General features: G+C 39.5%; 1 protein-coding gene across 7 annotated transcripts in view; it reads right to left on the bottom strand.

Annotated features, from left to right (window-relative positions):
• The window catches only part of CFAP92 (cilia and flagella associated protein 92 (putative)), a 126,694-nt gene that overhangs the window by 21,068 nt on the left and 80,468 nt on the right, over nucleotides 1-25,158 (bottom strand). For all 7 annotated transcript variants that reach the window (XR_011526817.1, XM_070574614.1, XM_070574617.1 and 4 more), the window contains 2 exons: nucleotides 22,131-22,325; nucleotides 19,858-20,152 (listed from right to left, as the gene is read on the bottom strand). Coding sequence is in view for 6 of the 7 variants with exons in the window: in XM_070574614.1 (XP_070430715.1) it covers nucleotides 19,858-20,152; nucleotides 22,131-22,325 (490 nt within the window). In the remaining variant the exon portion in view is untranslated. The remainder of the gene's footprint in view (nucleotides 1-19,857; nucleotides 20,153-22,130; nucleotides 22,326-25,158) is intronic.

The following is a 25,158-nucleotide window of genomic DNA, read 5'->3' as shown; positions in this document are numbered from 1 at the left end:
GCACTGACAATGCCTCTAGCAGAGGCAATGGAGAGTGAAAAGTGTGGGCTCTCCAACACAACCAGAAGCAGCTCAGAATCAAAGTAACCAAAGCTGTACCCAAATAAGGAAAGGTAGGTACCAACACAAATGCACAGGCAGAGGATCAATTCATCAAACACTATGAAGAACTACAGTAACACAGCAGAACAGAAAGAGAACAACTCTCCAGAAACCAAACTTGAAGTCACAGAAGATTATAATCTGACAGAGAATTCAAAATAGCTGTCATAAAGAAACTCAATGAGTTACAAGAAAACTCAGAAAGACAGTTCAGTGAGCTCAAGAACAAGATTAATGAACAGAAGGAGTACTTTACCAAGGAGATTAAAACTAAAAAACAAACAACAACAACAACAAAAAACCCACCAGGAACTCTGGAAATGAAGAACATATTTAATAAGATTAAAAATAATGTAGAAAGCATTAAAAATAGAGCAGACCAGGGGCTGGCCCCGTGGCCGAGTGGTTAAGTTCGCACGCTCCGCTGCAGGCGGCCCAGTGTTTCATTAGTTCAAATCCTGGGCACGGACATGGCACTGCTCATCAGACCACGCTGAGGCAGCGTCCCACATGCCACAACTAGAAGAACCCACAACGAAGAATACACAACTATGTACTGGGGGGCTTTGGGGAGAAAAAGGAAAAAAAAAATAGAGCAGACCATATGGCAGAGACAATTAGTGAGCTTGAAGATAGAAATGTAGAAATGATTTGGGTAGAGGAGAAGAGAGAACTAAGATTTTTTTTTAATGAAAAAAATTCTTCAAGAAACATCTGATTCAATTAGGAAAAGTAACATGAGGATTATCTGTATCCCAGAAGGAGAAGAGTGGAAGAAGGGAGCAGAAAGCTTATTCAAAGATAATAGCAGAGAACTTCCCAGACCTGGAGAAGGAACTAGAGATGCAAATACACGAAGATAATAGAACTCTTAATTATCTGAATGCAAAAAGATCTTCTCCAAGGCATATAATATTAAAACTGTCAAAAGTCAATGAGAAAGAAAAAATACTAAGGGAAGCAAGAGAGAAGAAAATAACTTACAAAGGAACCTCCATCAGGCTTTCAGTGGATTTCTCAGCAAAAACCCTACGGGCTAGGAGAGACTGGAATGATATATTCAAAATACTGAAACACAAAAACTATCAGCCAAGAATACTCTATCCAGTGAAATTATCTTTCAGATATGACAGAGAAATAAAAGCTTTCCCAGATAAAAGCTGAGGAAGTCCATCACCACTAGACCTGCCTTACAGGAAATGTTGAAAGGAGCCCTCCAACCTGAAACAAAAGCGCAAAGATTTACAAAGCTTTCAGCAGGGAGGAAAATAGAATTAGAAAATTGCAACTCTATATCAGAACAGGTTAGTAAACAATTAATTATAAAAGATAAAGGGAAAGAAAGTATCAAAAAGAACTATAACAAGGACTGACCCAGTGGTATAATGGTTAAGTTCACATGCCCAGGGTTTGTGGGTTCAAATCCTCAGCATGGACCTCCACACTGCTTATCAAGCCATGCTGTGGCGGCATCCCACGTACAAAATAGAGGAAGATTGGCACAGACATTAGCTCAGGGACAATTTCCCTCAAGCAAAAAGAGGAAGATTGGCAACAGATGTTAACTCAGGGCCAATCGTTCTCACCAAACACACACACACAGAAAACTATAACCACTTCAATTTGGTCACAAACTCACAACACAAAAAAGAATAATTTGGGACAACAATAACATAGAAGGGGAAGAGGAAAAGGATGTAACCTATATAGGCTAATGGAGATAAGAGGCTATCAGAAAAAGCACTATCTCATCTATAGGATCTTTTATACAAACTTCATGATAACCACAAAACAAAAAATCAGAGCAGAGTCACAAATCATAAATAAAGAGAAAACAGAAAAAAAAAATCACAGCAAACTACCAAACTGAAATGGCAGACAAACATGGGAAAAAGAAACAATGGAAATACAGAGCATCAAGAAAACAGAAGATAAAATGGCAGCATTAAGCCTTCATATATCAATAATCACTCTAAATGTAATGGATTGAGTTCACCAATCAAAAGACACAGAGTGGCTAGATGGATTAAAAAATAAGACCCAACAATATGCTGCCTCCAGGAAACACATCTCAGCTCTAAAGACAAACACAGATTCAGAATGAAGGGATGGAAGATGATACTATAAGCAAATGACAAGCAAAAGAAAGCAGGTGTAGCTGTACTTATATCAGACAAAACAGACTTCAAGACAAAAAAGATAACCAGAGACAGAGATGGGCATTATATAATGAGAAAAGGGACATTCCACCAAGAAGATATAACACTTATTAATATATATGCACCTAACACAGGAACACCAAAATATATAAAGCAACTACTGACAGACCTAAAGAGACAAATTGACAACAACACAATAATAGTAGGGGACCTCAACACCCCACTTACATCAGTGGATTGATCATCTAGACAGAAATACAACAAGGAAATAGTGGCCTTAAATGAAACACTAGAGCAAATAGACTTAATACATACCTTTAGAACATTCTATCCAAAAACAGCAGAATACACATTCTTCTCAAGAGCATATGGAATATTCTCAAAGATAGAACATATGTTGGGAAACAAAGCAAGCCTCAATAAATTTAAGAAAATTGAAATCATATCAACTATCTTTTCTGACCACAGTGGTATGAAACTAGAAATCAACTACAAGAAGAAAGCTGGAACGTCACAAATATATGGAGACTAAACAACATGCCACTGAACAACCACTGGATCAATGAAATAATAGGAGAAATCAGAATATACCTGGAGACATGAAAATGAAAACACGACATACCAAAACTTATGGGATGCAGCAAAAGCAGTATTAAGAGGGAAGTTTATAGCAATACAGGCCTACCTCAACAAAGAAGAAGATCTCAAATAAACAATCTTACACTATACCTAAAATAGAAAAAGAAGAACAAAGAAAGCCCAAGGTCAATGGAAGAAAGGAAATAATAAAAATCAGAGCAGAAATAAATGAAATAGAGGCTAAAAAAACAATAGAAAAGATCAATGAAGCTAAGAGCTGGTTCTTTAAGCAAATAGAAAAACTTGAAAAACTCTTAGCTAGAATCTCTAGGAAAAAAAGAAGACTCAAATAAATAAAATCAGAAATTAAAGAGGAGAAATTGCAATGGACACCAAAGAAATACAAAGGATTGTAAGAGAACACTATGAAAAATTATATCCCAACAAATTATACAACCTACAAGAAACGGATACATTCTTAGAATCATACAATCTCCCAAAACTGAACCAAGAAGAAATAGAGAATCTGAATAGACCAATCACAAGTAAAGAGATTGAAGCAGTAATCAAAAACTTCACAAAAATACCAAAAAGTCCAGGACCAGATGGCTTCTCTGGTGAATTCTACCAAACATTCAAAGAAGATTTAATACCTATCCTTGTCAAACTCTTCCAAAAAATTGAAGAGGATGGGACACTTCCTAACTCATTTTATGAGGCTAATATTACCCTGATACCAAAACCAGACAAGGACAACACAAAAAAGGAAAAATTATAGGCCAACATTGCTGATGAACATAGATGCAAAAATCCTCAACAAAATATTAGCAAATTGAATGCAACAACACATTAAAAGGATCATGCACCACAATCAATTGGGATTTATTCCAGGGATTCAGGGATGGTTCAACATCTGCAAATCAATGTGATACACTACATTAACAAAATGAAGGATAAAACTCACACGATCATCTCAATAGATGCAGAGAAAGTATTTGGCAAGATCCAACATCCATTTATGATAAAAACTCTCAATAAAATGGGTATAGAAGGAAAGTACCTCAACATAAGAAAGGCCATATATGACACACTCACAGCCAACATCATACTTAGTGGTGAAAAACTGAAAGCTATTCCTCTGAGAACAGGAAGAAGACAAGGATGCCCACTCTCACCAAACTCATTCAACATAGCACTGGAAGTTTTAGACAGAGCAATTAGGCAAGAAAAAGAAATAAAAGGGATCCAAATTGGAAAGGAAAAAGTAAAACTCTCACTATTTGTTGGTGATGTGATTCTATATTTAGAAAACCCTAAAGAATCCACCAAAAAACTATTAGAAATAATTAATGAATACAGTAAAGTTGCAAGGTTCAAAATTAACATACAAAAATCAGTTGCATTTCTATACACTAATAACAAACTAGCAGAAAGAGAAATCAAGAATACAATCCCATTTACAATCACAACAAAAAGAATAAAATACCCAGGAATAAATTTAACCAAGCAAGTGAAAGCCATAAGACAATATTAAAAGAAATCAAAGAAGACATAAAGAAATGGAAAGACATTCCATGCTCATAGATCAGAAGAATAAATATAGTTAAAATGTCCATATTACCTAAAGCAATCTACAGATTCAATGCAATTCAAGTCAGAATCCCAATGACATTCTTCATGGAAATAGAACAAAGAATCCTAAAATTTATATGGAACAACAAGAGACCCTGAATAGCCAAAACAATCCTGAGAAAAAAGAAGAAATTTGGTGGTATCACACTCCCTGACTTCAAAGTATACTACAAAGGTATAGTAATCAAAATAGCACGGTACTGGCCGAAAAACAGACACACAGATCAATGGAACAGAATTGAAAGCTCAGAAATAAACCCACACATCTATGGACTGCTGATTTTTGACAAAGGAGCCAAGAACATACAATGGAGAAAGGAAAGTCTCTTCAACAAATGCTGCTGGGAAAACTCGACAGCCATGTGCAAAAGAATGAAAGTAGATCATTATCTTACACCATACACAAAAATTAATTCAAAATAGATTAAAGACTTGAATATAAGGCTGAAACCATAAAACAGAAGAAAATATAGGCAGTACACTCTTTGACATCGGTCTTAGCAGTATCTTTCAAATACCATGTCTACTCAGGCAAGGGAAACAGAATAAAAAATAAACAAACAGGACTACATCAGACTAAAAAGCTTCTGTACAGCAAAGGAAACCATCAACAAAATGAAAAGACAACCCACCAACTGGGAGAGAATATTTGCAAATCATATAGCCAACAAGGGGTTAATTTCCAAAATATATAAAGAACTCATACAGCTCAATAACAAAAAAAAACGTGATCAAAAAAATTGGCAGAGGATGTGAACAGACACTTTTCCAAAGAAGATATACAGATGGTCAACAGGCATGGAAATGATGTGCATCATCACTAATTATTAGAGAAACGCAAATCAAAACTACAATGAGATACCACCTCACACTCGTCACAGTGGCTATAATTAACAAGACAAGAAATAACAAGTGTTGGAGAGGATGTGGACAAAAGAGAACCCCCATACACTGCTGGTGGGAATGCAGACTGGTACAGCCACTATGGAAAACAGTATGGAGACTTCTCAAAAAATTAAAAATAGAAATACCCTATGATTCAGCTATCCCACTACTGGGTATTTATCTAAAGAGCATGAAATCAATAATTCAAAAATATGTATGCATTCACGGCCAGCCCCAGGCCTAGTGGTTAAGTTTGCTGTGCTCCACTTCAGTGGCCCAGGTTCAGTTCCTGGGCATGGAATTATGCCACCCGTCTGTTAGCGGCCATGCTGTCATGGTAGCTCACATAGAAAAGAAGAGGATGATTTGCAACAGATGTTAGTTCAGGGCCAATCTTCCCTAGTAAAAAAAAAAAAAAAATATATATATATATATATATATATATATATGCATTCCTGTGTTCATTGCAGCATTATTCACAATAGCCAAGACGTGGAAGCAGCTCAAGTGCCCAAGAGCAGATGAATGGATAAAGAGGATGTCGTATATATATATATATATATATATATATATATATATAAAAAGGAATACTACTCAGCCATAAAAAAAGACAAAATTGTGTCATTTGCAACAACATGGACGGACCTTGAGAATATTATGCTATGCAAAATAAGTCAGAGAAAGACAAATACTGTATGATTTCACTCATATGAGAAGTATAAACAAACACATAGATAAGGAGAACAGACTGGTGGTTACCAGAGGGGAAGGGGGTGGGGGGAGGGCAGAAAGGGTAAAGGGGCACATGTGTATGGTGATGAATGAAAACTAGATTTGGTGGTGAGCATGATGCAGTCTGTACAGAAACTGGTATATAATAATATACACCTTAAATTTACACAATGTTATAAGCCAATATGACCTCAATAAAATAATTTTTTTAAAGTAAAGCTACAATATGAGGCTGGTGAGGATAGGCATTAAGTCAATGGAACATTACAAAGCCCAGAAATAAACTCTTGCATTTAGGGTCAATTGATTCTTGACAAAAGTGCCAAGGCAATTCAATGGGGGACTAGCTAGGTTTTTTGAGAAATAGTGCTAAAACAATTAGATAGCCATACGCAAAAAGATGAATTTAGATTCCTCCCTTACATCCTACACCAAAAAATTGGTCAAAATGGTTCATAGACCTAAATGTAAGCTAAAACTAGAAATCTCCTAGAAGAAGGCATAGGAGAAAATGTTTGTCACTTTGAGTTAGGTCTAGTTCTTAGCTCTGACACCAAAAGCATGATCATAAACTAAAATTCATCAAAATTGAAAACTTCTACACTTTAAGAGTTTTTCCTTACACTGTTAAGAAAATTAAAAAGCACACAACAGATATGGAGAAAATATTTGCAAATCATACAGGCATACGTCAGAGATAATAGCGGGCTTGGTTCCAAGCCACGGCAATAAAGCGATTATCACAATAAAGCAAGTCACACAAATTTCCTGGTTTCCCAGAGGATATAAAAGTTATGTTTACACTATACTGCAGTCTGTGATAGCATTATGTCTAAAATAACAATATATATACCTTAATTAAAAAATGCTTTATTGCTGAAAAATGCTAACTATCACAGCCTTCAGCAAGTTGTAATCTTTTTCCTTGTCTCGATGTTGATGGCTGCTGACTGATCAGGGTGGTAGTCGCTGAAGGCTGGGGTGGCTGTGGCAATTTCTTAAAATAGAACAACAATGAAGTTTGGCGTTGACAGACTTGCTTGACCCAAAGTTATCACAAATCTTCAATCTGTGAATAATGCAGTATCTACTAAGTGCAATAAAATAAGGTATGCTTATATTTCTGATTAAGCAATTGTATCCAGAATGTATAAAGAACACTTACAACTCAATAGTTAGAAGACAAACAACCTGATTTTAAAGTAGGTAAAAGATATTCCACCAAAGAAGATATACAAATTGCTAATAAGTACATTAAAAGACATCTAGCATCACTAGTGACTATAAAATGCAACTTAAAACCACAGTGAGGCACCAATACACACATACTAGAATGGTTATAATCAAAAAGACTGACGATAATGAGTGTTTGTGAGGATACGGAGAAACTGCAACCCTTGTGCATTGCTGGTGGTGGAGTAAAATGGTGCAACTGCATTGTAAAACTGTGTTAAACATAAACTTACCATATGAGCCAGCAATTCTATTTCTGGGTTTCTACCCAAGAGAAATAAGAACATATTTTCATTTGTATGCACATATTCATAGCAGCAATATTCATAATAGCCCCAAACCAGAAACAATACAAATTCCACCAAGTGATGACTGGATAAATAAAATGTGGTACATTCAATGGATGGAATACTATCCAGCAATTTTTTTACAAAAGAAAGAAACTACTGATACATTCTGCAACATGGATGAACCTCAGAAACATTATGCTCAGTGAAAGAAGCCAGACACAAAAGGTCACATAGTGTATGATTCCATTTATATGAAATGTCCAGAAAAGGCAAATCTGTAGAGAAAGAATGCAGATCGGTGGTTACCAGGGGCGGGAGCAGGAGCAGAGATTGAAAATGAGCATAAGGAAGCTTTTCATGGGGATCGAAATGTTCCAGAACTGGATTGTGATGGTTGTACAACTCCACAAATTTACTACAAAGTGATTGATTTATACATACATACAATGGGTAAATTTTATGGTATATAAATTATATCTCAACAGTGTAAAAATAGAAAGTTAAAGTATGGTTGGGTTTTAATTATTGATTATAGTATGGATAAGATATTTAAAGCAATTTTAAAGTAGCAATTCCTAAGACAATAGGAGCATAATTTTTTAAAACTCTGGAACAATATTTACAAGTGATTTTAACAAAATATAGGAGATAAGGGGATATTAAATTGTAGTAATATATAAAATTCTGTACAGCCATATTATTGTAAAAGGTTCAAGACCCCTTGTTAAATGGCATTAACAAAATGGTATCAATCCATAAAAGAATATGATGTTATTCATGTACTTATGTATGTACATGTGTGAACATATGTAAGTGCATTAAGAAGGTGGGAAAGAGAAGACTGCTAATACTCTCAACGTTGTTTGACTTTTTTATAGGCATATACTTAGGTCTTGTTTTGTAATTTATAAGAAAGTTAAGGCAAATGACCATAACAAACAGTACATACAACACTATACAGAATCTAGCCAAGGATGTATACAGAGGACAATTCATACCCTTAAATACATGTATTACTAAACAAGAAAGAATAGAGAGGATGTCACTAAGATTGTGATATGGTCATTCCTGACTTTGCTTCCCCTTACAAGAAGAACAGCAACTATTCATGCACAAGACGCCACTGAGAGAAGCCTAGAACCCAGTGGTGAAGCTGAATCGCAGAGACCCTGCATCGCAGAGACCAGGACAGATTGCATTAGAAAGGTAAGAGGAGGGGCCAGCCCAGGCCGAGTGGGTAAGTTCACGCACTCCACTTTGGCAGCCCAGGGTTTCACCGGTTCAGATCCTGAATGTGGACCTGGCACTGCTCATCAGGCCACGCTGAGGCGGCATCCCTCAGAGCAGAGCCACAAGGATCTGCAACTGGAATATACAACTATGTACTGGGGCGCTTTGAGGAGGAGGAGAAGAAGAAAAAGAAAAAGAAAGAAGAAGAAGAGAAGATTGGCAACGGATGTTAGCTCAGGTGCCAATCTTTAGGGAAAAAAAAGAAAGAAAGGTAAGAGGAATGGCTGCATGCTCACTGCACTGCCCCTCCCCCAGGCTGGTGCAGCACACAGCTGAGGGATCTCCCCTGAATCTATGGATCCTCCAGTGGGAAAAGAAAGCCCAGGGGTGACATCTAGCATTGTGGGTTACTTTGTGTGAGCCCCTACTCTGGTCTCACCACACAGGGATCACAGGGGAATCTGAAGGGCTCAACCACTGGGAATCTGACTGTGATGGAGAAGGGGGAGGGGCTTCCAACAGCCAGTGCTCAGGTCTTGGCAGATGGAGCTCCTGCCCGCAGAACCCAAGTAGTAATCCCAGACATCGCCTGTGCTCATCTGTGGAACCAAGTCAGTGGCACAGTCTGACTGGGGAACTTAGCAGGGTATAGGTCTGCCTGATTCAGGACCTCGAACTAGAAGTTCTGCCAGCTCTGGAGCCTGGTCTGCCCATGCCCAGGCAAAGGAGCTAAGTCATAGCCCCACCACCTGCAGAGCACAGCCCCCAGCCTCATCTGACAGGAAGGGCTGGCAAGAACACCTGGAAGCTGCGTGACCCAGCAGTGCTCAAGGTGAGAGGCAGGTGGGCAGGCAGAGCTTAGCGCCCTCAGGGAAAAGCTAGTACAGGGGGTGGAGGGTTCTGCTATGCCCAGGCAGGGGAGTTAATTCATAGCCTTACCCAATGCTTAGTGTAGCTCCTGGCCCCTCCTCACCAGAAAGCCTGTTAGGGAAAATTGGGGAGTTGTCTGAAGTAGGCCCTGCCAGTCCCACTCAGGCAGGAGAGCTGAGCCTGCAAAGCAACCTACGGCAAAGCAAAGCTCCTGGACCCATCTGACGGACGGGCTGGCAGGAACGCCTGGAAGCTGCTGCATAACCCAGCAACACTTGAGCTGAGAGGTGGGTGGGCAGAGCTGATCACCCCAGAGCAACACCAGTGGCCCTGCTTGACCGGGCACCTTGGGCATGGGTTGGCTTGAGTCAAAACCACAACGAACCTTACTGGACTTAGAGCTGCTTCTCCTACTGCACATGGGAAGGGAAACTAACTCACAGACCCACTCATTTCTGAATACAGCCTTCAGCCCATTCAACCAGGGAACATTACCAGAGCACACGGGAAGCTGTCTAGCCCATCCAACAGCCCTGTTTACAGTAGTACTTGAACAGAAAGCACAGCCCATGGCTTCCCTGTCTGCAGAGCAAAACTGATGGCCTCACCTGACCAAGATATTCACTACACACTCTTGCCTGATTCAGGTCCCCAAACAAAGAGCCATGGGTCCCGTCCTGCTGCCCCACCAGGCCAGGGAAGCTAATTCGTAGCTCCACCTACTGCTGAGTATAGTGCCCAGTCCTGACCATCTAGTAAGCCTGACCAGAGCCTGATCCAGGTAACTGCAGAGCCCACCCCGTAGCCTCACTTGGGCAGCAAACCAAGCCAGCAGCCCTATCCAGCTGTTCTTGGCCAGTGGCAAACCCCCTACCCTGACCTCAGAACTGAAAAATTGCCTTGCCCCAAAGTAGACCATAATAGCAGGCCCCGCCTGCCCAAGTACATTACCAGAAACCCAAACTGACTAGCGAAGAACTGTCTACACCAAAGTGAACCCGTAAAGTCTGGAAGAGGAGACCACTTACTCAAACGCACAGAAACCAATGTAAGGAATCAAGGACCATGAAAAACTGGTAAATACGACACCACCAAAGAAACTAATGAAGCTCCAATAACGGACCCTAAAGAAATGGAGATCTATGAACTGTCAGATAAAGAATTCGGAATAATCCTATTAAAGAAGTTTAGTGAATTACAAAAACATAATGACAACTAAATTAGGAAAATAATGCTTGAACAAAATGAGAAGTTCAACAAACACACAGAAACTATCAGAAAATCCAAACAAATAGAATAACTGAACTGAATAATTCAATAAAGAGCTTCAAAAACATATTCAACCCTGTAGCAGAAAGAATCAGCAACCTGGAAGACAAGACATTTGAAATTATGCAGCCAGAGGAGCAAAAAGAAAAAAGAATAAAAAAGACTGAAGAAAGCCTATGGGACTTATGGACACAATGAAAAGAAATATTATTTGCAATATGGGAATTCCAGAAGGAAAAGAGAAAGACAAAGGAACAGAAAGTATTCTTAAAGCAATCATGGCTGAAAACTTCCCAAACCTGAGGAGAAAAATAGACATCCAGATTCAAGAGGCTCAAAGGCACCCAAATAGGGCTGCACCAAGACATATTATACTTAAATTGTCAAATGTCAAAGGCAAAAAAAGAATTTTGAAAGCAGAGAAGAGAGGGAAGTTAAATAGAAGGGAACCGCCATAAGACTGTAGGCAAATTTATCAACAGAAACTTTTCAAGCCCGGAGAGAATGGGATGACATATTCAAAATAGTGAAAGAAAAAGACTGTAAAACAGGAATACGATACTCAGCAAAGCTGTCCTTCAGAAGTGAAGGAGGGATGAAGACTTTCCTGAACAAACAAAAGCTGGGGAATTTATCACTACTAGACCTGCCTTACAAGAAATACTAAATGGAGTTCTTTGAGTGGAAATAAAAGGATGATAATTAACATCATAAAAACATAAGAATGTAGCATAAAACTGGTAATGAGAAATATATAGTCAAAGTTAGATTCTGCAATATGGTAATGGTGGTGTGTAATTCACTTAAAATTCCACTTTAAAAGTTAAAAGCAAACATAATATAAATAACCCTAGCTACAATAATCTGTTACTAGTTACACAATATGAAAAGCACGTAAATTGTAACATCAAAAACCTGAAATGTGAGGGAGAGGAGAAGTAAAAGTGTAAAGCTTAGGAATTCCACTGAAGTTAAGTTGTTATTAGTTTAAAATATGCTGTTACAATTTTAAGATATTTTCTATAAGCCTCGTAGTAACTACAAGGGGGAAACCTGTAGTAATTACACAAAATAAAATGATAAAGAAGTAAAAGCTACTGATGGCAAAAGATATCAAAACACAAAAAAAGACAGCAGGATAAGAAACAAGGAACAATGGATCTGTGACAAAATCAGAAGACAGTTAACAAAATGGCAATAGTAAGTCCTTACTTACCAATAATTACTTTAAAGGTAGATAGATTGAATTCTCCAATCCAAAGACAGACAATGGCTGAATGGATTAAAAACAAGATCCAACTATATGCTGCTGACAAGAGACTCACTTTAGCCTAAAAGACACACATAGACTGAGAGTGAAGGGAGGGAAAAAGGTATTTCAAGGGGGCTGGCCCTGTGGCCTAGAGGTTAAGTACAGCACGCTTCACTTCAGTGGCCTGGGTTCAGTTCCTGGGTGTGGACCTACACCACCCATTGGTGGCCACGCTGTGGCAGCAACCCACGTACAAAATAGAGCAAGATTGGTACAGATGTTAGCTCAGGGCAAATCTTCCTCAGGAAAAAAAAAGAGGAAGATTGGCAACAGATTTTAGCCTAGGGTGAATCTTCCTCAGCAAAAAAAAAAGGGGGGGGGATATTTCAAGCAAATGGTAACCAAAAAAAAGCAGGAGGAGCTATGCTTATATCAGACAAAATAGACTTTAAACTAGAAATAGAAATAAGAAGGGTATTACATATTGATAAGGGGACAAATCCAGCAAGAGGATATGACATTTGTAAATATTTATGTACCCAACATAAGAGCAGCTAAATACATAAAGCAAATATTAACAGACCTAAAGGAAGAAATAGACAGAAATACAATAATAGTAGGGGACTTTTATACCCCATTTACATCTATCATCCAGACAGAAAATCAAGAAGGAAACATCAGCCTGAAATGACACATTAGAGCAGATGGACTGAACAGATGTATACACAACATCCCATCCAAATATACCGGAATACACATTCTTCTGAAGTGCACATGGAACATTCTCCAGGATGGATCCTGTTAGGCCACAGAAAAGTCTTAATAAATTTAAGAAGATTGAAATCATATCAAGCAACTTTCCTGACCACAATGGTATGAAACTAGAAATCAATTACAGAAAAAAACTGAAAAATTCACAAATATGTGGAAATTAAACAACATGCTACTGAACAACCAAAGGGTCAATAAAGATATCAAAAGAGAAATCAAAAATACCTTGAGGCATATGAAAATTGAAATACAATATACCAAAACTTATGGGATTCAGCAAAAGCAGTTCGAAGAGGAAAGTTTGTAGTCATAAATGCCTACCCTCAAGAAAAAACAAAAATCTCATATACGCAACCAGAATATACACCTCAAGGAACTTGAATAAGAAGAATAAATGAAGCCCAAAGTTAGCAGAAGAAAGGAAATAAAGAGCAGAGTGGAAATAAATAAAATAGAGACTAAAAAGATAATAGAAAAGATCAATAAAACTAACAGCGGGTTCTTTGAAAAGATAAACAAAATTGACAAACCTTTAGCTAGACTAACCAAGAAAAAAAGAGAGCTTGAATAAATAAAATCAGAAATGAAACAGGAGACCTTACAAGCGAAACCACAGAAATACAAAGGATCATAAGAGAATACTATGAACAATTATACCCCAACAAATTGGACAGCCTAGAAGAAATGAATAAATTCCTAGAAACAAACCACCTGCCAAGAGCGAATCACGAAAAAATAAAAAATCTGAATAGACTGATTACTAGTAAGGAGATTGAATCAGTAATCAAAAATTTCTGAACAAACGAAACTCCAGGACAAGATGGCTTCACTCTTGAATTCTACCAAACATTTGAAAAAGGACTAATACCAATCCTTTTCAAACTCTTCCAAAAAATAGAAGAGGAGGAAATGCTGCCTAACTCATGTTATGAGACCAGCAGTACCCTGATACGAAAACCAGACAAGAACACTACAAGAAAAGTTACCAGCCAATATCCCTGATGAACATAGATGCAAAAATCGTCAACAAAATATTAGCAAACCGAATTCAACAATACATTAAAAGGATCATACACCATGATCCAGTGGGATTTATTCCAGGGATGCAGGGATGGTTCAACATCCACAAATCAATCAGTGTGATACACTACATTAACAAAATGAAGTATGAAAATCATATGATCATCTCAATAGATGCAGAAAAGCATTTGACAAAATTCAACATCCATTTAATGATAAAAACTCTCAACAAAATGTGTATAGAGGAAACGTACCTCAACATAATAAAGGCCATACATAAGAAGCCCACAACTAACATACTCAAGAAAAGATGAAAGCTTTTCCTCTAAGATCAGGAACAAGACAAAGATGTCCACTCTCACCACTTTTATTCAACTATTGAAAGTACTAGCCAGAGCAATCAGGCAAGAAAAAGATATAAAGGCATAGAAATTGGAAAGGAAGAAGTAAAACTGTCACCATTTGCAGATGACATGATGTTGTATATAGAAAACCCTCCCTAAAGACTCCACCAAAAAACTTTCAGAACTAATAAATGAATTCAGTAAAGCTGTTTTGCAAACAAAATCAATATACAGAAATCTGTTGTGTTTCTATACATTAACAATGAGCAATCAGAAAGAGAAATTAAGCAAACAATCCCATTTACATTTACATCAAAAACAATGAAATACCTAGGAGTAAATTTAACCAAGGAGTTGAAAGACCTGTATGCTGAAACTATGACATTGATAAAAGAAATTGAAGAAGATACAAATAAATGGAGAGACATTCTGTGCTCCTGGATTGGAAAAATTAAATATTGTTAAAATGTCTATACTACCCAAAGCAATCTACTGATTCAATACAATTGCTATCAAAATTCCAATGGCATTTTTCACAAAAATAGAACAAGCAATCATAAAATTTGTATGAAATCACAAAAGACCCCGAATAGCCAAAGCAATCTTGAGAAAGAAGAACAAAGCTGGAGGCATTGTGCTCTCTGATTTCAAACTATATTACAAAGCTATCGTAATCAAAACAGTAGGGTATTGCCATAAAAACAGACACATAGAACAATGGAACAGAATAGAGAGCTCAGAAATAAATTCATGCATATTTGGTCAATTAATTTATGACAAAGGAACCAAGAATATACAATGGGGAAAGGGCAGTCTCTTCAATAAATGGTGCTGGGTAAACGGGACAGGCACGCGCAGAAGTATGAAACTGGACCACTATCTTATGACTGTAAATAAAAGCTAACTCAAAATGGATTAAGGACTTGAATGTAAGACCTGAAACCATAAAACTCTTAGAAGAAAACATAGGTGGTAGCCTCTTTGACATCGATCTTGGCAATGATTTTTTGGATCTGACACCAAAAGCAAAGGTAGCAAAAGCAAAAATAAACAAGTGGGACTACATTAAACTAAAAAGCTTCTGCACAGCAAAGGAAATCATCAACATAATGAAAAGGCAACCTACTGAGTGGGAGAAAATATTTGCAAATCATTTGTCTGATAAGGGGTTAATATAAAAAATATATAAAGAACTCATATAACTCAATGGCAAAAATACAAACAATCCAATTAAAATATGGGCAAAAGATATGAGTAGACATTATTCCAAAGAAGACATACAGTGGCCAACAGGTACATGAAAATATGCTCACCATCACTAGTCATTAGGGAAATGCAAATCAAAACCACAATGAGATATCCCCTCACACCTGGTAGAATGGCTATTATCAAAAAGACAAGAAGTAACAAGTGGTGGCAAATGTGGAGAAAAGGGAACATTTGTGTGCTGTTAGTGGGAAATGTAAATCAGCACAACCACTACGGAAAACAGTAAGGAAGATTTGAAAAAAATTAAAAATAGAACTACCATATGATCCAGCAATTCCACTTTTGGGTATTTACCCAAAGAAAATGAAAACACTAATTCAAAAAGATATATGCATCCACGTGTTCATTGCAACATATTTACAATAGCTAAGTTATGGAAATAACCTACATGTCCATCAATGGATGAATGGATAAAGAAAAAATGGTTCATATATATACAATGGAATACTATTCAGCCATAAAAAAGAATGAGATCTTGCCATTTGCAACAACATGGATGGACCTTGAGGGCATTATGCTAAGTGAAATCAGTCAGACAGAGAAAGATAAATAGTGTATGATCTCACTTATATGTGGAATGTAAAAAACAAAGACACAAACAAAAAAACCAAGTTCATTGGTGGTTTCCAGAGGTGGAGGATGGGGGTAGGGGAACTGTGTGAGGGAGAAAAAAAATAATAAATAAAAGGAAAAATGGTAAAGGGGGACAAAGAGGGTCATTGTATAAGGGTAAAGGGTCAAGACATCAAGAAGACAGAATGAGGCCAGCCTGGTGGCCTAGTGGTTAAGTTTGGCGTGTTCCACTTTGGCAGCCTGGGTTTGATTCCCAGGTGCAGACCTGTACCACTTGTCTGTTAGTGGCCACACTGTAGCGGTGGCTCACATAAAAAAGGAAAAAAAGAGGAATATTGGCAACAGACGTTTGCTCAGGGTGAATCTTCCTCAGCCAAAAACAAGAAAAATCACAATTATAAATATTTATGCACCTGACATCAGAGCACCTAAATACATAAAGCAAAAGCAGAGCTAAAAGGAGAAATAAACAGCAATACGATACTAGTTAGAGACATTAATACCCACTCTCAACAATGGATAAATCATCCAGACAGAAAATCAATAAAGAACGAGTAGATTTGAACAACGTTATAAACCAAATGGACCTAATAGACACATACAGAACATTCTGTCTGACAACAGCAGAATGCATATTCTTCAAGTGCACACGGAACATTTTCTAGGATAGACCATACGTTAGGCCACAGAACAAGTCTTAGCAAATTCAAAAAGACTGAAATCATAACAAGTACCTTTTCTGGCCACAATGCTATAAAACTACAAATCAATAACAGGAGGAAAACTGGAAAACTCATAAACATATGGAAATTAACACCCTCCTGAACAACCAATGGATCAAAGAAGAAATTAAAAGGGAAATTAAAAAGAATCTCTTGAGACAAATGAAAATGGAAACACAAGACACCAAAACTTACGGGACACGGCAAAAGCAGCTCTAAGAGGTACGTTCATAGCAATAAACACCTATATTAAGAAGTAAGAAAGATCCCAAATAAACAACTATGCCTAACTCTATGCCTTAAGGAACTAGAAAAAGAACAAACTGAGCCCAAAGTTAGTCAAGGAAGGAAAGAATAAAGATTAGAGCAGAAATAAATGAAATATAGAGAACAGGAAAACAATAGAAAAGATTAACCAAAGTAAGAGCTGGTTCTTTGAAAAGATATACAAAATTGACAAACTTTTAGCTAGACTAACCAAGGGAAAAAAAAGAGGACCCAAATCAAAAGATGTATAAATGAAAAGGAGACATTACAACTCATGTCGCAGAAATACAAAGGCTCATAAGAGGGTTTTATGAACAAAACTATAGACCAACAAACTGGACAACCTAGAAGAAATGGAAAATTCTTAGAAACATCAACAAAGTGAAAAGACAGCCTACAGAATGGGGAAAAAAATTGCAAACTGTTTATCTAATAAGGGGTTAATATCCAAAATATATAAAGAACTCACACAATTCAGTAGCAAAAAATCCCAAATGATCCAATTTTAAAATGGGCAGAAACCTGAATAGATATTTTTCCAAAGAAGATATATGAATGGCCAAGAGGTACACGTAAAGATGCTCAACATCACTAGTCATTAGGGAAATACAAATCAAACCCACAGTGAGACATCACCTCATTCCTTTTAGAATGGCCATCATCAAAAGGATAAGAGTTAACAAATGCTGGCAAGGATGTGGAGAAAAGGAACCCCTTGTGCACCGTTGGTGAGAATGTAAATCGGTATAGCCACTATGGAAAACAGTACAGAGGATTCTTAAAAAATTAAAAATAGACATACCATATGATCCAGCAACTCCACTTCTGGGAATATATCCAAAAGAAACAAAACTACTAACTCAAAAAGATATCAGTACCCCCAGGTTCACGGCAGCGTTATTCACAATAGCCAGGACATGGAAACAACCTACGTGTCCATCAATCAATGAGTGGATAAAGAAATGTGGTGTGTGCACATATATAACATGAACATACACAATGGAACACAGGCTTACCTCATTTTATTGCACTTCTCTTTACTGTGCTTCACAGATACTGTGTTTTCTACAAGACCCTCCACCAGCAAAAAGATTATGACTCATTGAAGGCTCAGATGATGGTTAGCATTTTTTAGCAATAAAGCATTTTTTAATTAGGGTGTGTACATTGTTATTTTAGACACAATGCTATAACACACTCAATAGACTACTATATACTGTAAACATAACTTTTATATGCACTGGGAAACCAAAAAATCCACGTGCCCACTGTATTGGGATATTTGCTTTATTGTGGCGACCTGGGACTGAACCCACAATATCTCCGAGGTATGCGTGTATGAGTCAGCCATAAAAAAAGGGGGAAATTCTGCCATTTGCGACACCATGGATGAACCTTGAGGGCATTACGCTGAGTGAGAAAAGTCAGACAGAGAAAGACAAATACTGTGTATATGTGGAATCTGAAAACAAACAAACAAACCCTAATCTCAGAAAAAGAGATCAGATTTATGGTTACCAGAGGCCAGGGGTGGAGGAATGGAGACTGGAGGAAGGTAGTCAAAAGGCACAAACTTCCAGTTATAAGATCAATAAGTCCTGGGGATGTGATGTATGAGGCCCATAGTTAACACTGCTGTGTGATGTATAGAAAAGTTGTTAAGAGAGTAAACCCTAAGAGTTTTTATAAGGAAAGTATTTTTTCCTTTTTCTTTTTCTTGTATCTATATGAGATGACGGATGCTAACTAAACTAATTGTGGTAATCGTTTCACAACATATGTAAGTCAAACCATTATGCTGTACACGTTAAACTTGTACAGTGATATATGTCAATTATATCTCAATAAAACTGGGAAAAAAATTTAAAGAATAAAAATAAATGAAATCGCCAACTCAACAAGCTAGAAAGGAGAAAAACATGTTTTAAAATATCATAAAAAATAAAAGCTGAAGTTAATGAATTAGAAAAACAGAAAAAGCAGATTTATAAATAAATCCAAGAACCTGTTCTTTTGAAAAAACTAAAAACTTGAATACTAATGGCAGCCTCCTCACTGGTTTTCATACAGTGTGTACACATAGAAAGCTTACAAACTTGTGAGACACTTTCTACTAGAGATTAGGGTTGAGGGAGGGGCTTCACCCAGACGGACCACGGGCGAACGACTACAAGTCATGCCGTGGATGTCAGTGTTTTTAAGTCTTTTTGGGTGGTATGGGCTGAGGGGCTCCTTGGCCCAGGGCACATAGCACCCAGCCCTCTGTCACCTCACCAGCTCCGCAATCTCCTCTTCCCTTCCTTTCTATTCCCATTTTCTCATGCAGATTAGTTCATCGCCAGTGTTGCTTGGGCATCTCAATATCCATGCCCTTAGCAGCTTAAGCAAGATGTTACACATACACACACACACACGCAACAGTTCTTTCTCTAAGATGAACTCTGTGGCCAAGGTAAAGGTGATAAACCTAAGAGCGTTCTTTTTCACCTTTCAGGAAGGACGAGGTACACCGGGGCTGGGAGTGAGAGCAGATAACGGCCGGAGGCAGATGCCCGGCTCAGGAATTGGCCATCTGCCCTGTATCTCCTGGCAGGTGACTGGACAGCCCAGGTAGGGTAAAGGCCTGGGACCCCCGACCCAGGGAGAGAGACTGCCCACCTGGATCAGGCTGTGCTCCTGGCTTTTCTTCAGCATCATGGCATTCCGCCACTGCAGGTACTTCTCCTGGTGGGCATGGATCTCATCAGTGAAGGTGGAATTCCGACTTCGTAAGTCCTCGAGATTGGGGGCAGGCTGAGGTGGCACAGCGAACAGTTTCCCATCTCTGAGATCTTCTTGTGAAAGGGGCAACCCAAACTCTTGGCTCAAGTCTTTGATCATGGCGGAGGAGGGCAGCAGGTCTCTTGCGATCACCTCCCTGAGCCTGGTGCTGTAAAAGCAGATGCAGTGGATCCTGGAACACAGAATGGCCGGCTGCTCAGCCCCACCTGCCTTGCAAGGTAGGTCAAACCACCCCCATTTTACAAGAGGAAATGGAAACCCCGAGAGGTTGATTAGCTGGTCCCAGGTCCTACATGAGGAGCTCTGATTCCAGTCCAATGAGCCTACAAAGGAGAATGCCTCCTTCCCTCTCTCCACCCAGCCCCTAGAATTAAAAGCTTCCCACTTTCTGCTCTAATCATTTTCCTGTAACTGTGGCCTTATTCCATGCCTCTCACCTACCCATGCCCCACCAGGGAGCAGCCCCAACAAGCTGGCTGTCAGTGGTGTTAATCTCAGAGCCTCCTGCCCCAGGAGGTGGCACTAGCACATAGCCTCTTATCTTAGCAAAGCTCAAGGGCCCCAGGACTCCTTCTCATTGCCGTCTCCTAAGGCCCAGCCGCGGGCACTTGAGTCACTCTGACGCTCTCGACAATACTATGGGAACCATTGTTTGCAGCTTGCTGTCTCAGCTGTTTCCAAGGTCCAGGTGAGGTGATGCCTGAGGTTGGTGCGCTCCGCCTCTCCCTAGCTGAGCTCCCTGCCCCACCACTTGGCCTTTGTGAGCTTCTGTTTCCTGACCTTCCAGAAAGGAATAAAGCCATGATGGATGTAGCTACCTAGGATGCAGTGAGCACTTCATAAATAGCTGTTTTCTTCCCTTTCCCTAAGAGAGGTCCCCAGCTACTTCCTGTCACTCACCAGGCAGGACAGGGTCCAGCCTCCTCGACTCACCACTGAGGATCTGGACACCCAAATGCTCCAGCGCCTCCCCAGCACGAGCCTCCTGCTGTGCCCTGTCCTGACTTGCAGCTTTGGGCACTGTTTGGGGGTTGCCCAATCTACACCTGCCCGGTTCTTTGGGCACAGCTGCTGCCAGAGGGTGGGACTAAAAGGAGAGGTTCTCAGCCCTGAGTTCTCCTTCCCGTGTCCCCAGCCTGCTCCCTCCCTCTCCTGCCTCCCCCTCTCCTCTACTAGTACATTCAACAAGGATGTGCTGGTGTGTGGGGGGCGACGCGGGGAGCAGCTCTTGGCCACACCTGTTGCTGGCTCTACAAGTGTAGAGGTGGTCTGCACCTCCTGCCCCAGACCGGCAGTGAGTGAACTGTCCACCTGATGAATGTCTGCTCCTTCCTTCTCCAGGTCAGCCTTTGCTCACCTCCTCAAAGTACCAGTCACTGTCCTTCACTGCTGCACTGAGCGCGGCACCGACTGCCCACGGTCCCGGGGCACCCCACTGCGCTATTCTTTGTCAGCCTCCGCTTCTAAACTGGGTCTGCCTCTCTCGGCCCTCCTCCCAGAGCAGGCACAGGGCAGTGGCTGTTCCATACGCACTGGAGGAGACCCTCGGGCAAGCATGAGCAGCGCTCCACCCAGCTTCCCAGGGTGGGTGACCAGCCTGGCAGGTCACCAGCGTTGGAGCAGAAGGAACAGCACAGGTGAAGGTGTGTAGGAAGAGAAAGATCCAGATCTTTGGAGAACGGCTTTCTGAGGAAGAGGGAGGGAGGGTGGAATAGGGGACTAGGTGGGAGGCACACAGAAAAGTAACATTTGGTTGGGAGAGAAAGCTGTTGTTGGCCTGGTGGATCTGGTGGTCCCAGTCCTCATTGTGTCCCCATGGCTCACTGGGAAAATGGGTTCTAACTGGTGCCTCACTCCTCAGCCTCTTCTGGGATATTCCCAAGAGGAGCAGACAGATTCATGTGACATGTGCTTGAGTAAAACTGTCCTTTCACCGGTATGTTTCTGCAACTGTCATGGGAGAGCATGTGGAACAGTGGGAATGACACGGACTCGGGGCCCCTCGGCACCGGCCTTCACTCCTGACCCGGGCTCTTCGGGCATAAGGAATAATAAAAAGCGCACCTCAAAGGGCCACTGTGCCACCCCCCATGGCCGCCACGAGGGCAGGCAGCCCACTCCCCTCCCCGCAGCAGGCCCGGGGACCACACCTGGTCAGGGCCTGGAAGGCCGTCTGCGGCACGGTGTTGCGGATGTAGAGTGACGCCTGCTTCATGAGCAGCGACAGCGGCTTGAAGAGGTGCACGTGGTACAGGACGGTCTCCAGGTCTGCGTAGAGGCGGCGTCGGAACAGCAGCTGGGAGCTGTAGAGCACCTTGTACCTCCCGTGCTCGGACTCAGTGATTCTGCAAGAGGAGGCCACAGGGCAGGGCCTTACCACTGCTCTGCCGGCTCGGGGACACTATGTGGCTTTGCTCTGTCTGGCAGAGCTTTTTTTTTTTTTGCTTGTTTAAAAACACACAAACAAAAGGAATGTATTACTAATAAACGCCAAATAGTAAATAAACCTTTCAAAACAAGGGCCCTTGGAAGGAAGGTTGGCAGTGAAAACGCTGCAACCAGCCTTGTCCTGCTTGTGTCCTGCTGCCCCCTCCCCAGCCCCTGCCCTGCACTCACACTTCACATGCTGGCAGCACCAGCCAGGCAGAGTCTCTAAACACAGCCTGCTGTGTGCGCCCACCCCCAGACATGTGTGGCTCACACTGTTCCCACACCTCATTGAACCAGGTGACGTCTACACATAGCCCACACATCCTGCTGGCAGGTCTGCATGTTTGGTCACAGGCTCTCCTCTTTTGTGAAGTACCTGTTCAATTCTTTTGCCCATCCTTCCACTGGGATGTTTTTATTGTTTTCTTATTGATCCACAGGCATTTTTATATATTCAGGATACTAGCTCCACACGTTGCAAATAATTTTTTCTCAGTTTGTGGCTTGTCTTTTCACAATTTTTATGGTGTCTTTGGATGAACAGAAGTTAATAATTTTAAGGTAGCCAAATCTATCATCCTTCTCCTTTATTCTCTGTCCTTCTGTCTTGTTCAAGAAATCTTTCTTTATTCTGAAGTCATGAATCTGTTCTCCTGCATTATGATCTATAACCTTTATAATTTTGCTTTTCAAAAATAGATTTTTCTGGTGAAGTCTGAGTAAAACCAGATAATTGTGGTCTAGTTAATTGTACTATCAACAATTCACTTTAGTTATCTCAGATGTCACCAGTGGGGGAAACTGGGTATTGGGTACATGGAACCTCTCTATATTATTTTTGCAATTTATCGTGAGTCTGTAATTATTTCAAATAGGTTTTTAATCTACCTGGAATTGATTTCTGTGAATTATGTGAGCCAGGAAATTAGGAAACTCTCAGCAAATTAGGAATAGAGTGGAACTTCCTCAAATTGATACTGGACATCTACAGAAATACCTACATTTAACATCATATGTAATGGGGAAAGACTAAGAATGTCTTCCACCAAAGATCAGAAACAAGGCAAGGATGTCACTACTCATATACAAAATAGTTCTACAAGTCCTAGCCAGCACATTAAGAAAATAAAGACATACAGATTGGAAAGGAAGAAATTAAACTCTATTTGCAGATGACATGATGGTCTATGTAGAAAATCCCAAGGAATTTACCAAAAACAAATGAACAAACCAAAAAACCTCCTAAAACCTATAAGTGACCTTAGCAAGGCTGCAGGACCAACATAGAAAAATCAATTGTATTTCTATATACAAGCAATGAACACTTGGAAACTGAAATGAAAAATACAGTACCATTTAAAATCACTCATAAAATAAAATACTTTGATATAAATCTACCAAAACACGTGCAGGACTTGTATGCTGAAAACTACAGAACATGGCTGAAAGAAATCAAAGATCTACACCATATTCATGGATTGGAAGATTTTAACGTAGCCATATCCGTTCTCTCTAAAATGATACATAAGGTTGCACCATTCCTGTCTACATTCTAGCAAGACGTTTTGTAGATATAGACAGCTTATTGTAAAATTTAAATGAAAAGGCAAAGGAACTAGACTAGCTAAGACAATTTTGAAAAAGAAGAATAATGTGGAAGGAATGACTCTACCTGACTCTGATTATATAGCTACAGTAATCAAGACTGTATGTTACTGGTGAAGGGGTAGACACATAGATCAGTGGAACAGAACAGAGAACCCAGAAATAGATCCATACAATTCTAATCAACTGATTTTTGATAAAGGTGCAAAAGCAATTCCATAAAGAAAAATAGTGTTTTCAACAAATAGTGCTACAGCAATTGGAATGAAGGTTAAAAGACAAACGTAGTAAAAATAACGAAAACTACAATAACTAGTCAAGGGATCCACAAAATAAAAAGATGTAAAACGTGACATCAAAAATATAAAATGTGGAGGGAGGAGAGGAAAAATGCAGAGCTTTAGAAGGTATTCAAACTCAAGTTGTTATCAATTTAAAATACATTGTTATAAATAGAACTTGTTATATGTAAACCTCAAGATACCCTATATCCTATATATATACCCTATATATATATAACCCTATATCTGATACATATATATCAAAAACCTATAGTAGACACACAAAAAAATAATGAGCATGGAATGTAAGCATACCACTAAAGAAAGACATCAAGCCACAAAGGAAGAGAGTAAGGGAAGAAGAAAGGATCAGAGGAACTACAAAACAGCCAGAAAACAATTAATTAACAAAATGGCAATAAGTACATACCTATTGACAATTACTTTAAATGTAAATGGACTAAATACTCCAATCAAAAGACATAGAGTGGCTGAACGTTTAAAAAAACAAGACCCATCTATATGCTGCCTACAAGAGACTCACTTCAGACATAAGGACACATACAAACTGAAAGTGAATGGATGGAAAAAGCTATTCCATGCAAATGGAAAGCAAAAGAAAGCTGAGGTAGCTATGCTTATATCAGACAAAACAGACTTTAAAACAAAGACTGTCATAGACAAATAAGGGCATTGCATAACGATAAAGGGGTCAATCCAACAAAAGGATATAACATTTGTAAATATGCACTCAATATAGGAGAGCAGATTCAATGGGAGAGACAATGAGAGGTCTCTGTTTGCTCATGCAGCGAACACAGGACAGTGGATACAGCAAGGGCATGCTGTCCTTCTGTTCCCC

This window comes from Equus przewalskii, chromosome 15 (assembly GCF_037783145.1).
Source record: "Equus przewalskii isolate Varuska chromosome 15, EquPr2, whole genome shotgun sequence".
Taxonomy (NCBI): domain Eukaryota; kingdom Metazoa; phylum Chordata; class Mammalia; order Perissodactyla; family Equidae; genus Equus; species Equus przewalskii.
The sequence above is the reverse complement of the archived record's forward strand: the minus strand, read 5'-3'. Positions and strand labels throughout refer to the sequence as shown.